The sequence below is a fragment of the Xenopus tropicalis genome, chromosome 6 (assembly GCF_000004195.4).
Source record: "Xenopus tropicalis strain Nigerian chromosome 6, UCB_Xtro_10.0, whole genome shotgun sequence".
Taxonomy (NCBI): Eukaryota; Metazoa; Chordata; class Amphibia; order Anura; family Pipidae; genus Xenopus; species Xenopus tropicalis.
The window spans coordinates 54,547,363-54,575,047 of record NC_030682.2 but is presented as its reverse complement, the minus strand read 5'-3'; the positions used below and the strand labels follow the sequence as shown (position 1 = coordinate 54,575,047).

Genomic DNA, 27,685 nt, shown 5'->3' with positions numbered 1-27,685 from the left:
TTGGAAGGGTTGAACTTGATGGTCTCTGGTCTTTTTTCAACCCTATGTAACTATGTAACATTAGAACTGCTTTCAGGTAACCTATTGTTTTTCCTACTCCAATGTAACTTGAGGAGTCCCAAGCTGGACTTGGATTTCTTACTATTGAGTGCTATTCTGATACCTACTGGGAGCTGCTATCTTGCTACCTTCCCTTTGTTCTGATCGGCTGCTGGGAGGTGGGTGATATAACTCCAACTTGCAGCTCAGAAGCAAAGTGTGAGATGACTGTGGCACCCTGGGAAATGCAGAATATGGCTAGCCCCATGGGAAATTTCAAAATTAAATACAAACAAAAACTTTACATTTTTTAAAAACAGATTTCAGTCTGCTGGGAAGCTCTATTAACTGATGTGTTTTGAAAAAACAAAAAAACATATTTTCCCGTGATAGTATTTGTTTAACTTGACAACATGTGGTATAGATTAAAGAGCTGCTGTTGCTTATTAGTTCACCATTTACTCTTAGAAGACTATGTACTAAGCAGTCTTTGTAATCAATAAAATGTGGGTTATTAGATTATAGCAAACAAGGTTATTTCCTTCCTTGCTATGTGAATGGCCATGCTCTTATGTGTGAGGAAGGTTTAGAGGGGGTGATGTCCTTATGTTGAAAATGGTTGGATTTTAGAATCGTCTAGTTTTGGGGGGTAAATGAGAGGGTCAAAAATTTCCCCCTGAGCCAGGGCTTTGATAAAATGCTAATACAGGTATGGGACCCTTTATATGGAAATCCTTTATCTAGAAAGCTCTGAATTATGGGAAGGCCATCTCCCATTGATTCCATTATAATCAAATAATTAGAATTTTTTTAAAATGTTTTCCTTTTTCTCTGTAATAATATAACATTACCTTGTATTTGAACCCAAATAAGATATAATTAATCCTTACTGTAGGCTAAGCCCTCCTATTGGGTTTATTTAAAATAAATTGATTATTTAGAAAGAACCCTTATCCGGAATACCCCAGGTTCTGGATAACAGGTCCCAAACCTGTAGTGAGGTAGTAGGTGATGTAGAAAGCTGGAGAATGGAGGTTAAATTATTGGGATGTTGCAGGACTGTGGATATGGGACAAAGATGTGGGAAATATGAATATGAAGCCAGCTGCTTCCCTAAAGTCTTGTAAGGATCTTTGTATTTGGTAAGGGTTAGGGATCACTGGAATTATCCATAAATAAAATGGGGTAGTTAGATTTTTTTAATGGTTTGAGGATGGAGCACTGTCAAGTGTATGGACCCTGTATCAAGTGTATGGACCCGGTATCAAGTGTATGGACCCTGTATCAAGTGTATGGACCCTGTATCAAGTGTACGGACCCTGTATCAAGTGTATGGACCCGGTATCAAGTGTATGGACCCGGTATCAAGTGTATGGACCCTGTATCAAGTTTATGGACCCTGCTGATTAATCTTTTAAGTTACAAAGAACACATACTCATTGTTGTGATTCTCTTTTGTCATGCAAATTGAGATTTAAATGTATGATTGTTGCAGGTTGCAACACAAAGTGCTAACAAAGTCCACCTACCTAAAAGAGCTATATTATATCCTGCAACATTCAGCAATAAAGTAAAATCCTGATATGCATTCATTCCTTGTGAGATTTTTTGGAGTTAGTTAGAATATTTGTTGTTTGAATAATCATTGTAGCTTCAGAATGATGATTGTATAATAGTGGTAACATGTAAAAAGCATCACAAGTAGTAAGGTGGTTGTTTATGTGGGTGTATTCCCTGATCCTTACAGAAAGAGAGGATCGACTGATTGGGGGGGAGTCTTAAAGGGGACATATACCATAAATATTTACAATGCACTAAACCATGTAAAATAATGTAAAATAGAAGTAAGTGCTTTTATTTTAATACCTTTGGGTTCAAATATGTCCATAGCTGCTTGAAAACTGTGCTCTACCCAGGCCTTTTGCCAGCTTCCGGTTTAGACTCTTCAGTATGTGGTGGGGCCCCCTGCAATGTCACAGGCAGTCTGTTGGTTCCTCTCCCGCCCCCCTGGCAGCAGCACAAGCAGAGAGACACAGAAGGAGGAAACTGGGAGGGGTTTTCCCTGCTACTGCTGAGTAAAGCCTGTCAGTCAGTGCTGTGACCACTTCCTGTGGGAGACTAAAGCCGCACTCCCACCTTTCATTTTGCTCTGGCTTCTGACTTGAGAGGATGTGTATGCAATGCTCATATAATGACAGTTTTAGGAGGTAAAACATCTTTCTTTCTGCATCATTTCACATTTTGAGGGAGGATGAACATTATAACTGAATATGAACTTTATATACAATGTCTCCTTTAAGTTCATACAATGCTTAATGTCTGACTTTTGAAGAACATATGGACAGGTAGACAACTAAGTTATTTATTAGGTTATCTAAAAAGGCTTCCCCGCATAATCCTAAAAAACAGGGCTAAACATGTTTGTGTATATGTATATGTAAATGTATACATATAAGAATCCTGATTCTTAATTAGACAAGTTGGCAGACAGTATTGGACATATACAGACTGATTTACAATACAGCTAGCATGTTCAGAGTACAGAAGCAAGATAAAGTCAACATGGAATGTTTTTAAAAAATTGCTTAGCAAGTATACGATCAGTATATTCCCATTGTGAGTAAGGAGAGGCATCACAAAGCTAAACCTTTATGGTTGAATAACATTTTAAATGCTTTTAAAGCATTCAAGTTAGCTGGGACAGCAGAAACTTTCATCAGGTACAAGGAAGCAAATAAAGCATGCAAAAAAGCTATCAGGCAAGCTAAAATAGAGATGGAAAGGGATATTGCAGCTAGGAGTAAAAAGAATCCAAAATTATTTTTTAAATATGTGAATAGTAAAAGAATGAAGCAAGAAGGGGTGCAATTTCTAGGGCTAACCCCCTAAAATGTATTGATAGAGAGCCTTTGTAAGTTAACATCCATAGGCCATCCTTTATGAGCCTTGATATTACTGAACTTTCAGATAAGGCCATATGGGTCCATATGGTTATTTGTCATATTTTCTGGTGAGTGTCTACCTAAGTACAGAATACTGTAAGTATGTATGATAACCCATGTATGTGTGTATTTACATGGGTGCACACGTATGGGTGTTTCTTGTGAATATAAGTTGGTTTTATTTCTGATATGAGTGCAAAAGTGATTTGTTCAAAATGTTTATATGGTTTACTCTTCAGTTCAGCATCAGTGAATAGGAAAAGAGAGTGGACAAAAACTGTACATTTCTCTGCATAGGGAAGAATGTTTTCTCTATAATAATAAAACAGTATCTTATTCTTGATCCCAAGTAATCTGCAGGAATCCATATTAGATTATCTGAAAAATCCCTGGTCCCAAGCATTCTGGATAACAGATTCCATATGTAGGACCTTTCCAAAGTTAGGCATGACACGTTTTTTTTTTTTGTGAGTAAGACATTTGCTTTCCTCGCTAGACACATAATCCAAGATAGTTTCTAAGGGCTTAAAAGCAGACTTGAGTCAGAGAGAGAAGTATTATGTTATTCCTGTAAGTTCATTGATTTTCTAGAGGTCACTATATAAAGTACTAAAGTTTATTACTTTGACACTGACTTGCAGGAATTAGTACTCTGTAGAGGAGCAAGTGTAATTAAGTGGCACAAAGATGAACGTTTTAAAGTAGATCTTGGTTTGCTCATGGAATGAGAATGTCAGAATGCCCTTGGCCGTAAAATCAAATCATTTTAGCTTGCTATATGCAAAGTAATTACAGGTATAGGATCAGTTATCCGGAAGGGGTGGGAACCTTATTATCACAGGGGAGTCAGATGGTTGATGAGAACAGGGAAAATGCAGAAATGTTGAACTATTATTATTTATATGTCTATAATGGAACTTTCATATGAAGCAGCGTAGGTGGTTTTTCACGGTGAGAGCAATGAGGTTGGGGAATGCCCTTCCTAGTGATGTTGTGATGGCAGATTCTGTTAATGCCTTTAAGAGGGGCCTGGATGAGTTCTTGAACAAGCATAATATCCAAGGCTATTGTGATACTAAAATCTGCAGTTAGTATTCATTTTGATATATAGAGTTTATGTATGTGAGTTTATAGATAGGCCAGTATAGGTTTTTGTGTGCTGGGTTCACTTTCAAGGGTTGAACTTGATGGACTCTGGTCTTTTTTCAACCCTATGTAACTATATAACTATGTAACAAATTTTGATGGAGACTTTTTTGACCTCCATGTGTTTGGTTCATTTTCTAATGCTCTGCTATTTTATCCCCATGCGCTCTTGCTCATAAACAGAAGTACTCTGCTGTGTCTCTCTGCAACATATCAACAGAGGTCCTTAAAGTCATCAATGCCACGGAGGAAATGATAGCAGGATCCTCGGGTCCATGGGAATCCCCAGCAAATACGCATGATCGAGGGTCTTTTCCTATAGGTGCTGATCCTGTAAGACTAGATGAACAGCTCACCAAACTGGAAGAAAATGTAAGACTGGAATTATTTTATTTTTTAAATAGCGATTAGGGAATTCATTATATAATAAAAAATAGAACAATATCCTATTTCAGAAAGCCATCTCTACTGCTTTAAATTAAACCTATTTGAGACTTGAGAGTGGCAGTTTTTTTGTACTGTTTTTTGAATAAAAGCCTCTGTTTTTATTCACCTGGCATTTCTTTAATTGAGGAATAGTGGGTATTTATTATGGACATTTATTAGAGACACATGCATTGAGGTTTCTGGTGCAAGATTCCTTTGGTATAGTAAGCTTCTCTTGTTGCTAATGGTTTGCAATTTTATTGCATAAGGCAGTGCAGTATGAAAAGGGTTTCTTAAATTATTTCCTGTTTTTAGGTAGTACATTTTACCTTTTTCATTGGGATTTATTTATGGGTCCAAGTCTGGATAATATATTATTGTTTTGTTGCTAAATCAGTTTTTCTTCAGCATAGGGTGACTGCGCTTACTCACTACAATATGTCAAATTACCGTGCCTTTTTAGTCAAATTTTCTGTGTCTGACACTGTAGGATGAACTTATAGGCCTTGGCTTTAGTTTTGATCTGTAGCTGATAGAAACGTAAGTTATTTGTCATATGATGAGCACCTCAGATTTTCTCTTTTTCTTGTAACCTCTTATATGGAATCAGGGACACCTCCTGTTTGGGTTGAATTAATCTTTGTACTAAGCATTCACAATATTTATTTATTGTGTCTCTGCACCTTACAGCTTTATGAAATCATAAAGTATATCATGACCTGATATTTTCATCACATCTGTAATAAAACCTACAAGTTCTGCATTCAGCTATGCTTAATGACCAAATGCTTAATTGTAAAAAAATACAGGGGCATGCACCTCCATGCATACCTCCCAAATCACATTTGAGGACATGCCTTGTTTAGCCTTGTACACGCCAAGTTAAACCCAAAAATGCTCAATCCGCAGAACCCCTTCCCATTTCCATGTACGCACCACCCCTTTTTAGGTCCAGAAGTTGGGACTGTGCCACCTATATTGGGACGGTTATGGGATGTGCTATCACCTTAATTTGTTTCCTAATCCTTTCTTTCTTTCTAAAGTGGAAAAACTCTGTAACATATAGTTATGAAACTGAATATGCAGGGTAAAGTATCCTATTAGACTTTCATTCTATATATTAAAAGAAAAGGTAACACTAAAAATTTTTAAGTAAAAAATCTATTTTACCCTGCCCCAATAATTGCCCTATCCCTCAAACCATTTAGTATTTTGAATGCTGTATTAGAAAATACCTGTTAAAACTTGTCTTCCGGTAATTTGAAAAAAGGCGATATGGCGATGCAATCAATCCACTGTGCGGTGATCGATTGATCGAGCCTAGCCTGACTACTTCCTATACATAAGGAAGGCTAGGCTCGATCAATCGATCACTGCATAGTGGATGCTTCCCCTGCATCGCCGTATCGACTTTTTTCAAATGACCGGAAGCCAAGTTTTAACAGGTATTTTCTAATACAGCATTCAAAATACTAAATGGTTTGCAGGATAGGGCAATTATTGGGGCAGGGTAGAATAGATATTTTACTTAAAAAATTTTAGTGTTACTTTTCCTTTAACATATGTAAATCACTGCCATTCTAGGTCAGAAATATTTGGTTAAGCAGCACTGTTATAGCAAGCTGGCATCCCTTTAAATAAATCTATGTTGTTATCCTGTAGCTGTCACATGCTATAAGGGTAAACTTAAAATCAACTGTCACCCACACTTAAAAGCTGTATAATAAAAGTCTGTTGCAAATTAAACATAATTTTTTTTATTAAAACATCCATAGCTGTTATTATTATATAAACATCCATAACTGTTATATTATTATTATTATATATTGCTGCCCCCCTCTATTTCAGGGAATTATCTTCACTTTCCATTCAGCACTTCCTAGATATCACTGCACTCCTCACATTCACCTTCCCTCTTCGCGGTCTATAATTGTGTAGCCTGTGCATGGGCATCAGGTTCCTCATTCTGGTGCAAACACAAGAATTTGGGGTAATACAAAACTTGCCTTAATAACATGTCCAAGACTGGAGGAGACAACATTTATTTAATATATATAGTTTTTTTCAGCTGACATGATAGAAAAGGATGTTGAATTATTTTTTAGGGTGTCAGGTCCCCTTTAATAGTGTAACACTGTTTTAGAGCTGTGCTGGTGCTTTACCACTCTCTGCTACTTCTTTTTCTGGATAGGAACAACTCCCTGCAACTTCCTGTAGAGCATGTGTTAGATTGCTCCCTTAGGTGGGCCTTTGCTGTAGAACAGAAGATGGTCACCAGCAGTTCTTCAGGAGGGTGGTTAGCTGTACATTTTTGAGATCACAGTCTCTTTTATACCTTTTATACCCAGGCAGTAGTACTACCTAGCCCAGTCCTCAGAGTACAAGGCTTTTCAGCAGATCTCTCTATCCCTGAATCTAAGCGCTTGAATCCCTCTGCTGCAGGTTGACACCCAAGGTACTAACTCTTCTACTCTTCTCCTCTCCTTCTGCTCTCCTTGGCTACAATACTAACTTCTAAAGTCTTTGCTACCTTTGCACTCCAAAACAGTGTATATAAGGGTGGTGCTTATGCAATTTCTAGGGCTAACCCCCTAAAATGTATTGATAGAGAGCCTTTGTAAGTTAACATCCATAGGCCATCCTTTATGAGCCTTGATATTACTGAACTTTCAGATAAGGCCATATGGGTCCATATGGTTATTTGTCATATTTTCTGGTGAGTGTCTACCTAAGTACAGAATACTGTAAGTATGTATGATAACCCATGTATGTGTGTATTTACATGGGTGCACACGTATGGGTGTTTCTTGTGAATATAAGTTGGTTTTATTTCTGATATGAGTGCAAAAGTGATTTGTTCAAAATGTTTATATGGTTTACTTTTCAGTTCAGCATCAGTGAATAGGAAAAGAGAGTGGACAAAAACTGTACATTTCTCTGCATAGGGAAGAATGTTTTCTCTATAATAATAAAACAGTATCTTATTCTTGATCCCAAGTAATCTGCAGGAATCCATATTAGATTATCTGAAAAATCCCTGGTCCCAAGCATTCTGGATAACAGATTCCATATGTAGGACCTTTCCAAAGTTAGGCATGACACGTTTTTTTTTTTTGTGAGTAAGACATTTGCTTTCCTCGCTAGACACATAATCCAAGATAGTTTCTAAGGGCTTAAAAGCAGACTTGAGTCAGAGAGAGAAGTATTATGTTATTCCTGTAAGTTCATTGATTTTCTAGAGGTCACTATATAAAGTACTAAAGTTTATTACTTTGACACTGACTTGCAGGAATTAGTACTCTGTAGAGGAGCAAGTGTAATTAAGTGGCACAAAGATGAACGTTTTAAAGTAGATCTTGGTTTGCTCATGGAATGAGAATGTCAGAATGCCCTTGGCCGTAAAATCAAATCATTTTAGCTTGCTATATGCAAAGTAATTACAGGTATAGGATCAGTTATCCGGAAACCTATTATCTGGAAAATTCCGAATTACGGGAAGCCTATCACCCATAGATTCCATTCTAAGCAAATAATTCAGATTTTAAAAGTGATATTCTTTTTCTCTGTAATAACAAAACAGTACCTTGTATTTGATCCCAACTAAGATATAATTAACTCTTATTGGTGGCAAAACAAGTCTTAAGGTATGGTGATCAAAATTATAGAAAGATCCCTTATCCGGAAAACCCCAGGCCCTGAGCATTCTGGATAATAGATCCCATACCTGTACTTTGTTTATAGAAGTCAAGCAAAAAGGTGCAGCTGCAAAAGCATAAAAATGGATGCATTTTGATACATATGTAACCCTTTCTTGGCTGTAACAAGCCAACAGCACGGCTAGATAGGCCTTGAGCATGGGGTACACGTGACTCAGTCCTTCAGGATGGGCCTTCGCTATGTGGAAGTAACCAAACGGAGCTATGGTGTAGTGCAACTACAACCCACTGTAGCTGTGTGCAGTGCAGAATAACAAATGGGCGCCAGAAGGTTCTTGCAGTTTAACAGTAGAACTGGTTTGTCAGAGACAAGTAACTTGCAGGGTTATACAATATACTCACACATCAGTTAGCATAGCAGTCACTGAGGACAGCACAGAGAGGGTGCACACCCGCTCCTCCCAACTCCGCTTGAGCCTGGGCAGGATTAGTGCCACCGGGTCAGTTGCTCACTCTGTGGAACAGTCAGCTGGATACCACTCTCCTCAGGCCCCACGGCAACTTTGGATCAGGGTTCACACTACCTGCCTCCTAGGTCTAAACCGTGGCCCTACACTAAGGCAACAGTGCCTGTCTGGAAGGGTACTCCCACAGCTACTTTCCTCTGAGCCAAACTGCTCGTGCTCTCTTCCCTCACTATCTCACTTTCCTAGAAAGTGCTCCACAAAACTTGCTATCTAACTGGCCCTCATTCACGGGGTCCCTGTCCCCGACTTCACCAGAGTGGCTGACACACTCTGGGGCACATGGCCTTACTGGAGGCCTAGTCTTCTCCCTCCAGGCTCAGAGACTCCTTCCCTTGAGAACACAGGCAGCCAAAGAGACAGACCCACCCCCTGCTAAGCACTATATCAGAGTGCCAAGGGAGTGGTCTCCCTGTTAACCAATAATCACACATATGAACTCAAAACTGATACATGGGTCTTTGCCCAGTAACAGCACAAACCAGGAAGCTGCAGGGTTTAAAGCCATAGGGACTAGTTAACCCTATGGATCCCTACACATATATTCATACATAAGCCTTAGCAACTTGCAGAAAGTGCCAATGTGGTTACTAAACATGCACTAATGAATTGGGAGCATGGAAAAGGGAACTGAATTGCCTGCAAGCTGGACCTAGTGGGAATTTGAAATTCCCCTTATCAGCTCATCCATAGCCATAAATGACTTGCACCAAGTGAATTGGACATCTTTGATGTCCTGTTTGTGCCTTACGCAGTTCAGTGGCACTCTGATCTATTGGGCAGTAGTGATCAGCACTGCTCATAACCAGTTATAAGCACTATTACATGCGAGAATCCTGGCTCCCTGTTGCATATTGCATGTAAGAGGAAATGATTCAGGTAATTATACTTGCTTTCCAGTGTGAAAAATAAACTGTTTATCTAAAACCCTTGGTAATATTTTACTGAGCAGTAACTGTCATTATAAAAGTTTGCAGCAGTACTGCATATCTGCATCAATAGCACTTTCGAACCACAGCTATTATATATGATATAGCATTCTGATAACAACAGAGGGTTAGTTGTATGTATTGAAATACATTTTGAAACAAAGCACAACTTTGGATTCCTTAAAGGGGACCTGTCACCTTAAGAAATAATTCTAAATTGTTTTCTATTGTGTTTGTCAAGAAAAATAGACTTTACTGACACTATATAAATTATTTTAATCTTATTTTCTTCAACCTTGGAATTCCCAATTGCAGCAAGCAGGCAGGTGCCATTTTGTGGACACTGTTATCAAAGCAGGCATTGCATCCTGCCAAAATCTTGTTTCTGTGCTAGTATGGGGGGGGGGGGGGGGGCTGATGCTCATGCCTATGCACTGGTTACAAAATTACATGGTGAAGAGGAGGGGGCAATGTGAGGAGTGCAGCAACATCTAAGATGTTCTGAATTGAAAGTGAAAGTAACTGCCTGCCCCACCTCTATGCCTAAGGCATAGAGGCGGGGCAGGCAATGTATGACTGACAGCTGGGGTTTTAAATGCTTTTATAATGGGTATGGATGTGGTAATAAAAAAATGATTTTGGATTTAATGTTTAATTTAAAAAGGGCTTTTATTATACAGCTTTTTATGTCTGGGTGATAGGTCCACTTTAAGGGTATTGTCAGCAGCTGCAGTTTATCAAAACCATCTTTACTAATTGATATTTTTGATTTTTTTTTAAAGGTTTACCTCACAGCTGGCACAGTGTATGGGTTAGAGGGGCAGCTCAGTGAGATCGAAGATTCAGCACGCAAGATTAGCAGTGTTACAACTGAGTTAGAACTCGCTGACCTTGAAGATCAAGTTGCTACAGCAGCAGCGCAAGTTCATCATGCTGAGCGCCAGGTGATATACAGGGGAATCAAACATGGAGTAGCCTCAGTTCGCTGCTTTGCCTGCTCTAGCTCAGGATATAACACAAACCATAGACTTTCATGATTAAAGCAATAGAGGGCAAAAGTATTTTCAGCACAAGCCCAATTTACTGACCTCACGTTGTACAAGAGGATTTAAATTCTCTGAAAAAGTCACTTTAATTAGTAGTTAAACATTTTCATGTTTATTCTGCAAGTCTGGGTGGTTTAGGCTGATGTCAGATGTGGCGGCTTGCTGAGAATACGCCCCGCTAATGTAAATGCGTCCTACCTGTGCCTGCACCCGAATGAATGAGATACGCATGGGTGCAGGCACATGTAGCCGATATACGCATAAAAACACGAGACAAATGCTTGCCGAGAATACGCCACGACATCAGCCTTAGACATGCCTTAATCCTATACAAACAAACCTGGATATCCAAAGCATGCTGTGTGTGGTATGGTAAATACGCTTACACAGTATAATAAAGATGGAGCACCAGCACAGAGTTGCTTGCATTCCTGTGAGTGTATTCATTTAATCGAGCAAGTGAACAATTATTTTATTTAGTCCAAAAACTGCATTTTCCCCTGTTGTTTTTCCCCTGATGTATTTGTTTTTAGTTTTGTTTCTCATTTATCAGTGTTTATGTCTTCAGTTTGGTTTAATATGAACTACTACACACCTAATTAAGCATGTTTCTAAATACAGGTATGGGATCCATTATGTGAAATCCCTTTATACAGAAAGCTCTCAATTAAGGGAAAGCTATCCCTTATAGACTCCCTCAAAATATTAAATTTTTTCAAAATGATTTCCTTTTTCTCTGCAGTTATAAAAGAATATCTCAACTAAGATATATTTAATCCTTATTGGAGGCAAAACTATTCTATTGGGATTAATGTTTAATTGATTTTTCAGTACACTTAGGGGCACATTTACTAATCCACGAATCCGAATGGGAAAAATTCGGATTGGAAACGAACATTTTGCGACTTTTTTGTATTTTTTGCGATTTTTTCGTCGCCGTTACGACTTTTTCATAAATTGTCATGACTTTTTCGTAGCCGTTACGAATTGCGCGAATTGTCGCGACTTTTTCGTAGCCGTAACGATTTGCTCGTATATTGTCGCGACTTTTTCGTATTGAGCGCTCGTAAACTGCGGGCAAACCTTTCAGACTTTGCATGATTTTGGAAGCCTCCCATAGGACTCAATGGCACACTGCAGCTCCAACCTGGCCCAAGGAAAGTCGCTATATTGAAGCTTGAATGAATCCGAAACTTTCCTACTCTGCGCGACGGCTACGAAAAAGTTGCGACAATTCGCGCAAGTCGTAACGGCTGCGAAAATGTCGCAACAATTTACTAAAAAATCGCAAAATACCGATCATTACGAAAAAAAACGCATTCGGACGCTTTTCGGACGTTCGTGGATTAGTAAATGTGCCCCTTAAGGTATGGAGATCCAAATTATGGAATTTCGAGCATTCTGGATAATAGATCCCATACCTATATATGGAGAATGCATAACATATACTTAAACATTTCTGTACATTTTTGTAATACAACTTTCTTTTCAGATTTCTGATATTGAGAGTCGGATCTCAGCACTTACCATTGCAGGCCTAAATGTTGCCCCTTGTGTGAGGCTAACAAGAAGACGGGAGCTGATAAGCAGTAGTCAGGTAATAATTTCTTGTAAAAATGGACATAAGTCTTCCCAGCAAAGTGGCTCCAAACAAATAATGCTGAATTCTAGCTTACATATTCAAACGTTAAAGCATGCTGGTAGCAGTAGTCCATTAAGAGCACAGATTCATTTTTCAATAAATTTTGTCAGTTTCTCCAGCAGTGCAATGAAATCAAGAGAATCTTTCAAAGAATCCCATCCGCTTTAGGTATACCTGGTTCCTTTTTTCTGATTCCTGTGTTTGCCACTAGTGGCATTAACACATTTTTTTCTAGCACCAAATTCCTAACCAGTACAATGTCTGCTCTCCTTGTTACTTTTGGCTGAAAAAAGACCCATATGGGAAGATTTTATTAAAGGTTTACATCCCTTTTAAATGTTAACAGGCTGCACCACTGAGGAATTCCAAGATAGCTAATAATGTTATTAAAGAAAAATATTGGTTTCTGCTTTTTACAGTGTATTTATTAGCATTTATACAGTATAATATAATCATGGTTTTTTCCTGATGTTTCACTTTGATACAGTGGGATGATATCTGACTACCAACATTATTTGGCAACCAATTCACTGTTAGCTGAGAAAATGTCAGTGAAATAATAACAATATCAGCGTTTAATGAATTAAGCCAGTATATAATAAACAAAGGCCAATTTACTAAACCAGTTCAAAATGCGGATGCAAATGAGTAGAGAACTCATACCTCATTAAAGGAGAAGGAATGGCATTTTGGCATTTTAATGCCAATAGATTAGCCATATTAGTGCCACCTAGAACGCTATATTTAATCTATAGTAAGCTTTACCATACTTCAGTAAACAGTTATAGAAGCTCCCTCTGTTTGTTTAAGATAGCAGCCGCCATTTTAGCTCAGTAGCTTCCGTATTGTAGCTCTGGCTGTTGGTAGCTCAGATCACACTTGCTGATGGGAGGGGGAGTGAATTCTTATGAATTTTTATGGGAGGGGTGAGCAGGAGAAGGGAGAGAGCTGCGCAGACTGTGGCCCCTGGAATGAAGGATTTTTCTGAGAGAGGAAGTCAGATACACAAGAACATGATTACCAAAAGAAGACAAGAAATCCTGTGTTTCTTTTGATAGAGGACACAGAGCAGTCTGGCTGTATTTACATAGACCTTTCTGATAAAGCTTACTTAGTTTTTACATTTCCTTCACCTTTAAGGCTGGTGTTAATTCTGGGGCTCCTTTGTGCACTGGCTGATTCAACCAGAGATGGTATCTTTTAAATACCGTGTTACCTCCATCATACATGATATGCTTCATGGTTATACTAATTTTAGTTTTAATTATCTCTTTTTAATAATATTTTGGTACACAGAGCAGACAATAAAAAACTATTTCTGACCATAAAATCGTTGATACACTATTGTATAGTTGGCCAGTTTTAAATCAAAACTCTTAAAATAGATATTGATAGAAATGCTGTATTTCATATATTATCCTTACTGCACCAGCCTAAAGCTTCTATAACAGTAATGATCCATCTTGAATTTTATAAGGAGTGTCAGTGACCCTGTACATACCTGTGCTCTGGGAAGCTGTTGAGAATCAAAGGGGTCATTGCAAATCACCAAGCAGAAAATGGGGATCATAGAAGTTTATAGAAGCTGATACTACAGCAATGTAATAAAACTCTGAATTAATAGCTAACATTTATTTTCAACAGTATATTGAGTTGCTCCTTAAGCTTAGGGTAACTCAGCATCTTAGAGAATCAGCAGAGAAGAAGATTGGGAGCTACTAAGGGTATATTCAAAGGCATGGATTTTCACTGTTAAAGGGCCGTGGTGGCCTTTGGTTGGTATATAATCCTAAAATATAATGGGCAGAATTTTAGCCAACTTCTTTGTTAAATTTTAGTTCTCCTATAAAAACCAGGGGCATATTCATGTCAAAACCCATGGACTTTTTCTGGAAATTAAAGACAGCTAGAAGTTTTGGATTTGTGCTCTTTGGTGACTGATAAATGAGCCTAAATGGCTTCACTGTTTCTTAGAGATAGCATGCAAATAATTGCTGGTTGCCATTGGACTGTGAGTCATTTCAGGGTGTGCAGAACAATCTGAGAAGGTGATCTCTGTGTACTGTAAAAATGATAAAAATAGACACTTCTTTCTTCTTTTCTGTCTCTGTGAGACTGCAATAATATTAATGCAGCACATACACAAATTACTTTTACTACGAATTGCCTTAAAAGGGCCATGAAGCCTTAATTTTTAATTAAAACAACCTTTCTTAACAATCAGTTTTATATTTTCTAGGTACAAACAATAGACACCTCCAGACAACAAAGGAGAAAATTACCAGCAACTCCCTTGCAAGGTCTGTAAACAACTAACTTGTTAACATTTTTATTTCAGATACAATTTCTGAAGTCCCCCCCCCCCCCCTTGAAATAATGGTCTTAATGATTCAGCTTGGTGTTTTAGCCATTGTAGCAGAATAAAGTAAAAATATTAAAAATATGGAACATTTAAGATGGTGGTATCTCTTTAATGTTATTTCTCTGTATTCCAATTCAAGTGATTACCTTGTCTGAAGTATGTTGAAATGTACTGCCAAATCCTCTTTCCTGTCTGCTGTCTGGATAGTAGGAAGGGCTATATAAATAAGTTCTATAATTGAGCTTAATGTGCTCTATTACAGTTAAAATCAATACATACGTATGAAATGCTTTAATATTAATAGCTGTTGCGCAGATTTCTGGGGGATATTTATAAATATATATAATATACAGTACTCATGATATCCTTTTCTTCAAAGCATATAAAAATAACCTCATTAGTACAAAAATAAATCATGGTAATCAATGGTAAATCATTCTGTGCTGTTTTTGAAAGTACGATTGTTGCTGCCAAATAATGTATTCTATTCTTTTTCACATTTTCCATTAGAAAAAGAAAAAAAAGTAAAAACAGGTTAAAAAACATCCAATTCTAAACAATGACACCATAAAAATATGCACTTTTACAGCATTTCAGAGGTTTTATTTATAGAACAATTCAGTGCACATTTGTGTGCTTTGTGCACTAAATTTAAACATTCAGGGAAATAAATAATATGCACTGCACAAACTTTATAAATGATCTCCATTTTGTGTTACATTTTCATTTGTTCAGTACAAAGTATTCATGTTATGACAGTGCTATATATTTTTCTTCATGCATAAAAAGATGAAGAATCTGAAGGCTCAGTAGTGACTGCTATGAGAACATTTAATCATAACTTTGTTCTGCAAGGATCTTTGACACAACGTACGAAGGAGCGGAAAAATGCTGCAATGGATGTTATGGTAAGGAAGGAAATAAATAAAGCAAAGGAACAATCAGCCAGGTGTCATTCGGCTAGGTTTGATTTTCCTGTTGGATTGAGGACCGCATCGGTTCATTGATGTGGTCCTTGGTTTGACCCAATCACCAGTTTGAAAATGAGCCCCACTGTGGACAAAATGAGTACAGCAGATGAAAAGGCAGGGTACCCTAGAAATGTGATCACTTGCAAAACTAGTACAGGTATGGGATCTATCCAGAATGCTTGGGACCTGGGGTTTTCTGGATAAGGAATGTTTTTTTTTTTATTTGGATTTCATATATTTAGGGGCAGATTAAAGGAGAAGGAAAGTCATTTTGGCATTTTAATGCCAATAGATTTGCCACATTAGTGCCACCTAGAACACTATATTTATTCTGCAGAAAGCTTTATCATACCTGAGTAAAGAGCCTTAGAAGCTTTCTCTGCTTGTTTAAGTTTGCAGCTGCCATTTTAGCTTGGCCTTCATAGCTTCCTGTTTGCAGTCTAGCCTTTATAGCTCAGATCACACATTCCTAAGGGTGGGGGAGTGAGTTTTATGAATTCTCATGGGAAGGGGGGAGCAGGAGAGGATAGAATTGCAGACTCTGGCCCCAGGAATGAAGGATTTCATTACTCACTGCATACTCAGTGCAGCTTTTCTGTGAGTGCTTATGGCTGTATTTACATAGACCTTTCTGATAAAGCTTACTTAGTTTTTACCTTTCCTTCTCCTTTAATTAATATGTGAGCTTTATGGATAACAGGTTTCCAGATAACCGTTCCCATACCTGTATGTTGAAATTGATCTTTTAATTGCCACGTAACAAAGGCCATCTGAATAGACCTTCCTGCATGTGTTTTGCTCAAAATTCATAGATATTTCCCTTTGTATCTTTTCAGGAACCAACTAAAGGCTCCACTATAATGTATTGAAGACACATGAAACCTGCCAAAATTATGATGCCTAAAAGTTGTACACGAGAGTGCCTTTCTTTATCTGTCATTATTGTTCCTTCTACAATGTGGATTGTTGTGTGAAGCTCAGTAACAGGGCTTTATTGAGATACCTCACTGGAAATGTCAGCGCTGTTTTCTGCTAAAAAACCTCCGCCTTAAATATTTAGCAGACGCAGTGAATGGGTACTGAGTTTCAAATGAAAGGCTCTTGGTATAATGATGCACTTTTTATTTCTGTCCAAGTAGCACAGTAATGTGTCAAAAACTGTTTTCTATCCATGCCAAAATCTGTAAGAACAAATCTTTTTGTGGAAATGCATTTCCAGAATGTATCGTCAGGAGGAATCACTGTATTACCGTGCAATGTTTTTGTAACAATTTTAAATATTGTTCTAATAAGTTGTTTGTATATAAGCAGAATTATAGTAACGGTTGTAACAAAAAGTTATATTTCGCTCCTAATAAAATCTACAGGAAAGATCACATTATCAACATAAAGCAAAGAGAATCTATAAAAAAATGTTGTTCTATAAACCCATTTTAAAGCTAATCCCAGAGATTAGTTATTTAATTGTATTATTTTATTTAAATAGGTGATATCCTCTTGATGTTTTAATCAAGTAAAAAGTAAACATTGTTACCCAAATCCCGTATAATCTTGAGTTTCCTCTTCTGAAAATAGTCCAGAGATTGTACTTGTAGCATGAAACAGAAGTTGGGTTAACCCTTTTACTCTGCCAGCGGTGTAGTATCTACCTTTCTGGTTTGAAGCCTAACCTATAGAATAAACATGTAGTCTAGCGATGCGTCTTTCCTAATGCACAGCTTTCCTGGCCAGATCATTGGTAGAAAAAAGGGTAAAGCTTGACTGGCATAACCCTGATTTCATAGTAAATATTACAATACACTGCTATTTATTGACCCTGTGCTGCTTGTGGACTGATTCGTCCTTGCTCAGCCCCTAACTAATGTTGCTTTAGGGTTTCAGTAATTAAACTGTTGGAGTTAAATTATGCACTTAAGAATGATAAACTGCTATATTTAGTCTGTTGTAATACAGAGTTTTACATTTTATTTAGAAAAAATAGTTTAGATACTGAACTTACTGTACCAGCCTAGAAGTATAGGCGTTCTATAACAATGATGATTTTTGTCTTTTAAATATGGCCCCAAAGATCCATGTCCTAAAAGAACCATCTGCATGTGCTGTACCGCCAATACAAGGAAGACTGCTGAAGATCAGAAAGATATAGATATATAAAGATAGATTTTTTACCCCGCAGTTAATGTTTTTTTCCTCTAAAAATCATAATTGTTTTCTTAAAAAATTCTTTTCATTCTTTATTATGCGACAAAACCGCAATAAACACAAAAGTAAAAATATGCCATTTAAAATCTGTCAGTCATGTAGAAGTCGGTCCTTTCTCTTTGAGGTATTCAGTTTTTCAGGGTTTTTTTGGGGAGTTATTCATCCAATTTAAGTCATGTAACATTCATAATTCAAGGTATTCATGTTTTTTTTATACATCTTGGCATTCACGTTTTTTTTGGTCACAGTTCTTAATAAATAAGGCAACATTTGTGCTTTTTTTAAATTTGTAGGGTTAATTTATAAAGACTGGACAAATTTACACCTGGGCAGTAACCTATAGCAACCAATGAGTGATTAGCCTTTTCATCAAGCTTCAGGTTAAGCAGTAAAATCAAATATCTGATTGGTCGCCATGGGTTACTGTCCAGGTGCAAATTTGCCCAGTCTTGCCCAATGTGAGTTTAATTGTGGTAGAAAAAAACTCTAAAATTACATAAATCTGAATTTTGATAAATCTGCCCCATAGAGTTATGAAGGGCAATCTCAGAAGCATAGAACCTTATTGTCATAGGGTGGCTGTACATCTTGGCTGGTTAGCTAACCTTATAAAAAGGATACTTCATATTAAGACCCATCATTGAACAATGAAATAGTTGCAGGTCTTCGTGATACCTTCACATTAAAAGGAAACTTATGCCAGTAACTTAGCCATAATATACGATTTACTGCCAGAAAACATATATAGAACTTTCTTTGCTAAGCTTGGGTGCTGGCAAAACATGTCCTGTTAATATTCCCATTGCCACAATGTTCACGTGTTTATAAAACACTGTCACTGTATAAACCATAATTCTAAAGATAAAGAATTCCTCCCTATTGTGTTACTGTGGGAAGTAGTATATATAGTGTATTTCTGTTTCTTTTCCAAAGAGCTGTTTCAATGAAGGGCCAGGAGTCCATTCTTTTTGTTTTTTTGTGGTGATTTTTCTAACAAAATGAGAATGATGGCTGTTTACCTAACTGTTAAACCTCTGTGGATTGCAAAGTTATATCCATTCTGAACTGAAGAAATAATACATCCTCCCTGCTCCTTTGTTGGTGTCTTTCAAGCAGTTCTGAAAGTTTAATGTGATGTCAAATGGTTCTCATGCAAGCATGAATCGCAGCTACTGTAATGTACTAATGTAGAAACAAATATATGTACTATGTAAGCACTGCAAAAAAAATACATATATCAGATTTTAATTTTTTAGCAGATTTATTTGTGCCAAATATATGTAAAAAGAATTTATTGGTCAAACACATGTTATATAAATATATCACTGATGTTTATTTTGCCATTGAGTAATTTTCATTCTTAGTTTCATATTTACAGCAAGATTTTTTTATTTAAAAAAATAAATAAATAAATAAGTGAAAGATTATATCAAGAGTATATAGCAAAGATCTGTTGTACTTGGTTTGAAAAGCTAAATGTTCGTTCATGGAACCATTTCCTCATTTTTAAAAAAGATTGTTGACCAGAATGAAGAAGAAAGTTAATATGGTTTGGTGTATCTAAATGCATGTTAGCTCAATTATTCTGGAAAATAAAAAGCCTTGATTACAGATACAAATTTAAGAAAGTAAAAGCTATAAATCTTAACCTTTGTCTGTTCTGTTCTTCAAAATGCTTCTTGTACCTTTTTTTAATGTATTAATTATTGGAATGTGTAAAACCATGCCTTCATTGACATACAGGGGCAGATATATTCATGGTGTTTAGATAACAATCCTTTCTCGACCAGAAATAATCAATATAATTTATTATAGCAAATACAGACTCAAAATGCAACAGGTCAAGTACATTGTTTTCGATCGATATTTACCCAATGGAAGGAACTAGCCTATTAAATTGATCTATATTTACTTAAAGGAAAGATATACCCCCAAACAATGTTTCTCTATAAAAATATATTGCATAAACAAGCTCATATGTAAAACCCTGCTTCATCTAAAGAAACCATTTTCATAGAAATATTCTTTGTTAGTAGTATGTGCTATAGGGTACTCCTAAATAGAAAATTGCCATTTTAAGAATTAAAGGCCGCCTCCTGGCATCATAGGATTCACAGTGCACACAAACAAAGGCACACATACACCAGCCAATTAATGGACAGAGTTTTGTCTTTTGTTCCGACACTTCTTCCTGTTACAGTTAAAGCTGCATTATTTCTGGTCATGTGATCTCTGAGGGAGCACCCAGCCCATCACTAAATGGTGGATCAAGGGAAAGGATGTAAAAGTAAACTATCTGTTAGTTAAGTATTCATTCTGGGGGTATAGTCTCCATTTAACCAAAATCTAGTGATACAGCCACAATCAAGTTTTTTTTCACTACTGCAGAAAGAAATGCTCTGCTCATGCAAAATATAATACAAATATGGTCAGGAGGACTCCAAAAAATTACTTAAAAATATAGAGAAAAAAAATTTAAATTATGTGCAGCATTATTGTCCATAATATTAACAAAATACAACATACACCAACTACACTAAAAATTAATTAACTTAATGAAGTTGTATCTCTAAGAAATTCTGCAATTTATGTTCATTTTTTATTTTTCAGTTTCTGAAATATTAGCATTTTGATAGGAGGCTTTTATCTCAACTGGGAGTCAGCAACCTTATAGTTAACTAAATCCAGGAAGTATATGGACAGTGAATAGACTTGCTGACTCTAAGGGGCTGATTTACTAATCCACGAACGGTCCGTAGGCGTCCGAACGCGTTTTTTTTCATAATGATTGGTATTTTTAGATTTCTTTGTAAATTGTCGCAACTTTTTCGTAGCCATTACAACTTTTCGCAAAATGTCGCGCTATGACTTTTGCGAATTGTCGCAACTTTTTCGTAGCCTTCGCGCCGAGTACGAAAGTTTCGGATTCATTCAAGCTTCAGTATCGTGACTTTCCTTGGGCCAGGTTGGAGCTGCAGAGTGCCATTGAGTCCTATGGGAGGCTTCCAAAATCATGCAAAGTCTGAAAGGTTTGCCCGCCGGTTACGAGCGCTCAATCCGAAAAAGTTGCGACAATGTACGAGCAAATCGTAACGGCTATGAAAAAGTCGCGACTTTTCGCGCAAGTCGTAACAGCTACGAAAAAGTCGCGACAATTTACGATAAAGTCGTAACGGCGATGAAAAAATCGCAAAAATACGAAAAAGTCGCAAAATGTTCGTTTCCAATCCGAATTTTTCCCATTCGGATTCAAATTTGTGGATTAGTAAATCAGCCCCTAAGGGTCCTATTTATGACTATTCATTTATACCTATTAATGAGCTAAATAATTAGTGCGCTATGCATCAACTATTTTCACAATTTTTATTAAACAGAAAAAAAATCTTTGCCATCTAAAAGCTGCTGAAGTTGTTCTTCATTGTAAAAGGCTGATTAAAAAAAAAGACATTTTGGAAATAGCCAAGCTTCTTCCACTCAAACTCAAATTTAGCTGGGTTTTGCTAGAAAATCTCCACTTTTTCAAACTGTGGCAGTGACAATTTGATGAAATTGGAATTTTTGTGGCCACAATTCGAAAATGCGTTTTTTTTATGAGTTTTCTCGCAGCAACTTTTCCCTGCGACAGACATTCTTTTTGCATTAAAAAGCATGCGATAATTAAGTCCCAATTCATCAAAGTCATTTTTCATGCGGTAAAACGCATATCTCATGCGCAAAAAATGTATTATGGCAATGCGTTATTTACCTCGCATTAATAACGAATAGAAATAATTCTAACGCATGATTCACAAAAACATATGAATCGTTAAATGCACTAAATATCGCATTAGCCTGTGTGAATATTAACACCTACTTGGGGCAGGCAGTACTTAAAGAAAATTGTGGTTCGTGAGCTTTTGGCAACACAACATGGACTTTGCAGTGGGATTTTTTCAAGAATGTGTTGGCCCTAGAGTGATGCAGCCGCCAGTTTTCAGGGAAATGGTCATTTTCAGAACAGAAGTTTACCGAAAGTAATGGTTACGTGCGTAATATTGTGCGCTAATATAGCACGCGGCGAAATATATCGCACACAGCGCAAAATAATGTACATGCCGGGAAATAACACAAGAAAAACGCTCATTGCGAGTTAAATAACGCAAAGAACATTGCTTCTTAATTATGACAATGTCCTGTTTTATGCGTTGTCGCAAAAAATAAACGATAACAATTTTAACGCATGCTATAAATATCGCTTGTTTTATCGCCCTTTAGTGAATCAGCCCCTATATGTATAAACTTTGGGTTTGGGTGCCCGTTGGAAAAGTAGAAAGAATAAAATACAGTATCCTTGTAAGAGACCAGGGCAGAGTGATTTCCCCTAATCCAGTGCTGCAGTGCTGACCCCATGTTACATCAACACCACCAGAGGGTCAGGAACAGGGAATGGAACATGCTTTGCATTGCAATGTAAATGATACTTGCTTGCCTACCCTCCCAGCTGCTATCTCTCCATGGATGTGGGACAGTTTGTAAAGGACCGAAACATTGGATGCACAGTAAAAGTAAATTCAGTGGAGGTACCGGTTTCTATTAAATATACATATTAAATACGGCCCTTCCTTTGTTAAAGGCTAGACAGCACTGTGCTGGATAACAGGTTGTACATCTCTGATCAGCAATTTCACTATTGGTGAAAAGATATTAATTCTGGTCACTACTGCCCATGTGTGAAGGGATTGATTTGAATGGGATCCATCTGTCACACAGGGCAGATATCAGAAAATGACCATATTAGCATGTTCTGCCTTAATCTGTATCTGCAGTCACAAGCTAATGCTGTATAAACACTAGCAGAGAAAATCCCTATTGACATAAGCCTTAGGGTGCTTAATTTAGAGGGCAACACAAAGGGGCAGATTTATCAAAATGTGAGATTAAAGCTTACTGCAGGAAAATGTACCCGCTTTATATTCCCTCATAAGGAATTTTTAGAAGTGCATTTATGAAATGTTGAATTCTAACTTTCACCCATTGATAAATACATTTACTGCTCCTGTGCTAACTTAGTGCCTCTTATTACATATGTTGGGAAGTCTTTAATACAAGCCTGACATAACCAGAATGTTTTCTACACTGCATATGAATCTGCACTAGAGCTGAAACATCAAAGATCTTCTACACTGCAGTATAAATGCAACCTCCCCACAGCAAACCTGAATCAACACACATGCGTATCAACACTGGTGATAAGTTGAAAAAGAAGCATCTACATAAAAAATATTACATATCAACCTTATTTTACCAGCCACTACGATCAACAAAAATATTATCTTCAAATATGATAAATATATTAATTTACTAGTCATACCTAAAATACTCACAACTAATAATAACATGCCTGCAGGTAAAGGGGTCCTTCCTCTATTCAATTACAATTTGTGGTTACTACTTAACATAGTGGAGTCATCTTTCATTTCCCGTAATTATTATAATTCCTCTATATTGTTTACACAGGGCTGCACTATGTAATGGGCTTTAATGAGTTAATGGATTGATACATGCACCCCCCTCCCAGGGTTAATGCAGAGCTTAGGTGTGCAACAAACTCCAAATTATTGTGTAGTGTATACAGTAGTGTAGTGTATAGAGAGCAGTTAAATATACAGGGCTTCCCAGAAGCCCCCTGGGAGCTCTGATTGTATTGGTTCTCAAAGTCTTTAGCAGCACATCACAGCAGGGTTTGTGAAAGCATCCTAACATTCCCACTCGACTCCTTGAAACGACTCAGGACAGATGCATCCAATATGTCTATGATAGAAAGGAAAGGGAAACATGGTGCTCTAGGAAAAATCCTTAACAGCTATTTTTCCTCTATCTTGACTTTGTACATCAATCCATTTACTCATTAATGCCCTGCTACATATTGCAACCCGCGTGCACTAAAAACCATTAAAAAAAAAATCACAATTTTTTTTATCTCAGTGTTTAATACATGAGTAGACATTTGTGCGTTTTTAAAAAAGTGAGTTTAGATGTGATAGAGAAATCCTCTAAAATGAAACAAATTCAAATTTTACTACAGGTGTATCTGGGTGTATAATGACTACATTGAAAATTGTTTGATATTTTAAATCTATGCTCTACATATGTATGCATTCGGTCACATGCATCCATTGTGTTAAGTTTGTGTTAAGTTCTATTTGTGTTTGTGTGAAAGATCTATATCACATCTACAACCCAAATGATAGCATTAGGCTAAGGTACGGGAGATTAGTCACTGCGATTTTTAAAAAGCGACTTGTTGTTTGTTTTGTCTCTACATAAAGAACAATATGAATCTCCAGTACATAAACCGACGATACTACTTCGAATCGCATATTGCTCCGAATCGCTAAGAGACCCTTTTTTGAGCGATCTTACAAAGAAAGCATTGTCATTCAAAACTATTGGAATTGCTTAAAGGAAAACTCATTGGGCAGGAAGATGCTGGGGAATATGACATGCTGATTTGTGCCTTTGTGCTGGCATATTGATTTTTGCCATTTTTAACATTTTAATTGCTTTCAATACATTTCTCCATACAATTTGACAGTGGTATAATTTGGGGAATGTTAAAGTTTGTGATCCAATTGTCTTATAATGTGCACATATCAGCTTTTATGATCAAACATTTCAGTGCCCAAAGGTGAAGCAGAAAGCACTTCCCAACTTTGGGAAATTGGGAGTGTTCCCATTAATGTAGGAATCTAGGTCACTGTAGACCTATAGAACAACCTTGGTACTGTTGCCAGTGAGGCAGTGCAAAAGTCAGAATACACCTCTTCTTATCCAAGCTGCATCTAAACACTAGACTGTACAGCGCTGCGTACCCTTGTGGCGCTTTATAAATAAAGTTATACATACATACATACACTAAATAGGTTATTGCAACCATTTCCTTGTAACAACAGGCGGTATAAACTTCATCCCAGTGTTTTTACCACTAAGGGGCTCATTTATCAAAGTACGATCGCTTCTGAATACAAAAAAGTCGTATCTAAGTTTTCGTACTGTGCGTATTTTTTGTGACTTTTTCGTTCATACTTTCGTACTTTGCAACAAAAAGCGCAACAAAATCGTATTTGTCACATCGAGTTTCGGATTCATTCGAGCCTCGGTATTGTGACTTTCCTTTGGCCAGGTTGGAGCTGCAGAGTGCCATGGGAGGCTTCCAAAAACATGCACAGAAGGACCAAAGTCAGAAAGGTTTTCCCGCTGTTTACGATCCCTCGGATACGAAAATTTTGTGACTTTCGGATCACCAATACGATATTATTGTGACTAATAGATTTTTTTTGTGAGCATTTTTGTCACATTCGCGACAGCAGAAATGATCGTATCTAATCTGAATTTTACCCATTTCAGGATTCGAACTCGTACTTTGATGAATCAGCACCTAAATCTAGCTTTATGATAAATGTTCAAGTCATCCCTCTTTCAGGAGACCTGAAGTGCATAACCAGGAAATAAATGAGTTTGTCAAAATAAAATGTCAGTATTTAATTTAGCTTTAGTAATTTATTTAAAAAAAAAAAAAGGTTTTTATATGAACAGCAAATATAACTGTCCCATAAAGCTGAGAGTCAGCAACCATGCACAGCAGAGAAGCACACAGGGAGGGTTTCATAAAAGGCTCATTCTCTTAAATGCAAGTGTAAGTGCAATTCGATAAAATAGGCACAACATTATTCACAAAGCTGCTTGCACCTATGCATCCGTTAAATCTTGTGGCAACAAGCCCCACTGCACCTGTTAAGCATGTTCTGGTGAATTTTGCGCAACTTCATGCATAGATAAAAGGGGACCCCAAGTCTGGGTTTTGTTAGCAGGTCAATGCAAAAAAGGCAACAGATTTGTGACCAGTGAATTGAACGCCAATGCTATTATAGATGCTAAGCACTGGAGTGATGCCATTCACATACAAATCAGTAAGAAAAACGTGCTCCACAACTTGCTAATTTGATAATAAAATGCTACTTTGCATTTTAACTGGGCGGTTAACCCTAATTAACTTTAAGGAGTATGTGGGCAGCTGGATCTTTTTTTTCCTTGTGGTTTTTGAATTATTAATTTTTTTGGTAGTGTAGCTGTCAGGTTGGGAATTGTAACTGCCTGCCTGGTTTCTAGAAACGTAACAAATAACTTAAGGATAGCTATAAAACTGAAATCTCTTAGTGATCTGTTTTCTAGTTGCCGCTAATAGAACAGGAACCCTAATAATGTGAAAACCATAGAAAAAAAACATGAAGACTAACTGTAAGATTTCTTAAAATGCATCTTTCTGGAAATCTGTTATCCAGAAAGCTCAGAATTACAGAAAGGCCATCACCCATAGACTCCTTTGTAATCAAATACTTCTAAGATTTGTAAATCATTTCCTTTTTTTCTGTAATAAAAAAAACAAAAAAACAGTACCTTGTACTTGATACCAACTAAGATATAATTAATCCTTATTGGAGGCAAAACAATCCTATTGGGTTTATTTATTTTTTAAATGATTTTTTAGTAGACAAGGTATGAAGATCCAAATTACAGAAAGATCCTTTATCCGGAAAAACAAGCCCTATTTTACACATTTTGAACACAGGTGTACAGCATATTGCCCCTCTTAGAATAAGGAATAAATTCAAGGAAATCTATCATATGCCATTTTTTAAAAAAATCCTAAAGTACTTCTTTAAAACACGATTTGCCTTGTTTTTGCTGGTTTGTTGTTATAGTTATCCATTGCAATCTCCTTAACCTTTCCCCTGTCTTTATCTAACTAGGGAATATCAATCTAATTGTTATTTATCCAGGCATACACTGCCACATAATTTGTATTGGAATTGTATACATATTCTTAGCAGTTTATCAACAAGTCTATCAATTTTTTTGGGTGCAGCAAAAGCGAGCAAACCTTTCTTAACCCTTTACAGTCTTAATCATCACAATATTATGCCTCTCACTGTGTGACTTTGTTGAACATGTTTTTAAGGCTGAAAAATACTGATACTGAAAGGAAACATATTAGGCGTTATGAAGGCTAATACAGCTGAGGGAAATGTGTCCCCATCACTGCTGAAAAGCAAAAAAAACTGTTGTTGAAGCAGAGAAATAATATAGATTTTTGACTAACTGGTATACATAAAACACCAGGATGAATAGTTAAAACAGTGCACCTAATACCCCAGTGACCAATTTGTCTAGTGGATTATGTGTAATGTGGCCACACATGAAATGCAAAATGAACCATTAAGCTGCTAACAAGGGCAGGGAGAGAAAGAATATATTTGACAGCTTATTTTAACAGTGAATAGAAAACAAATACAGAAAAAAGAAAGTGAAAAAAGTACTTGAATACAACTAGGATGGCTTATCATTTCTGTTAGGCGCCTACAATCTGCTATGCACCTTAAATTACTATTTTCAATTCTAGAAAGTTTACATTAAATGAGAATTAAACCCTAAAAATGAATCTGGGTAGAAATGCCATATTTTACACATTGAAGTTATTGCACCAGCCTAAAGGTTCAGCATCTCTACTGTAGTAATTATCCAGGTTAATTATCCAAGCTCCAAAGCTGCCATATACTAATAATCCAAGTTGTTTACTAATCAGCCTTATATTGTGATATTTATATTCTATATATATAGTATATTTTGAGTGGGTCCCTAAGCTCAGTAACTGACAGCAGCACAGAGCATGTGCAGGGAATCAGCAGAAAGAGAGATGGGGCATCTTTGGAGGCACAGAACTTCCTTGCTAAAGGGCTATGTTGCCTTGGGCTGGTACAAAA

The 27,685-nt window shown here is 36.9% G+C and overlaps 1 protein-coding gene across 2 annotated transcripts in view; it reads left to right on the top strand.

Annotated features, from left to right (window-relative positions):
- Positions 1–19,533, top strand: part of myrip (myosin VIIA and Rab interacting protein) — a 185,788-nt gene extending 166,255 nt beyond the window's left edge. The window contains exons 12-17 of one of the 2 annotated variants that reach the window (XM_002938306.5): positions 4,311–4,499; positions 10,445–10,606; positions 12,201–12,305; positions 14,590–14,650; positions 15,502–15,620; positions 16,520–19,533. In XM_002938306.5, the coding sequence (XP_002938352.1) occupies positions 4,311–4,499; positions 10,445–10,606; positions 12,201–12,305; positions 14,590–14,650; positions 15,502–15,620; positions 16,520–16,552 (669 nt within the window). In that variant the 3' untranslated portion in view covers positions 16,553–19,533. The remainder of the gene's footprint in view (positions 1–4,310; positions 4,500–10,444; positions 10,607–12,200; positions 12,306–14,589; positions 14,651–15,501; positions 15,621–16,519) is intronic. The other variant, XM_031904076.1, reaches the window with a different exon arrangement.
- Positions 19,534–27,685: the final 8,152 nt, after the last annotated feature.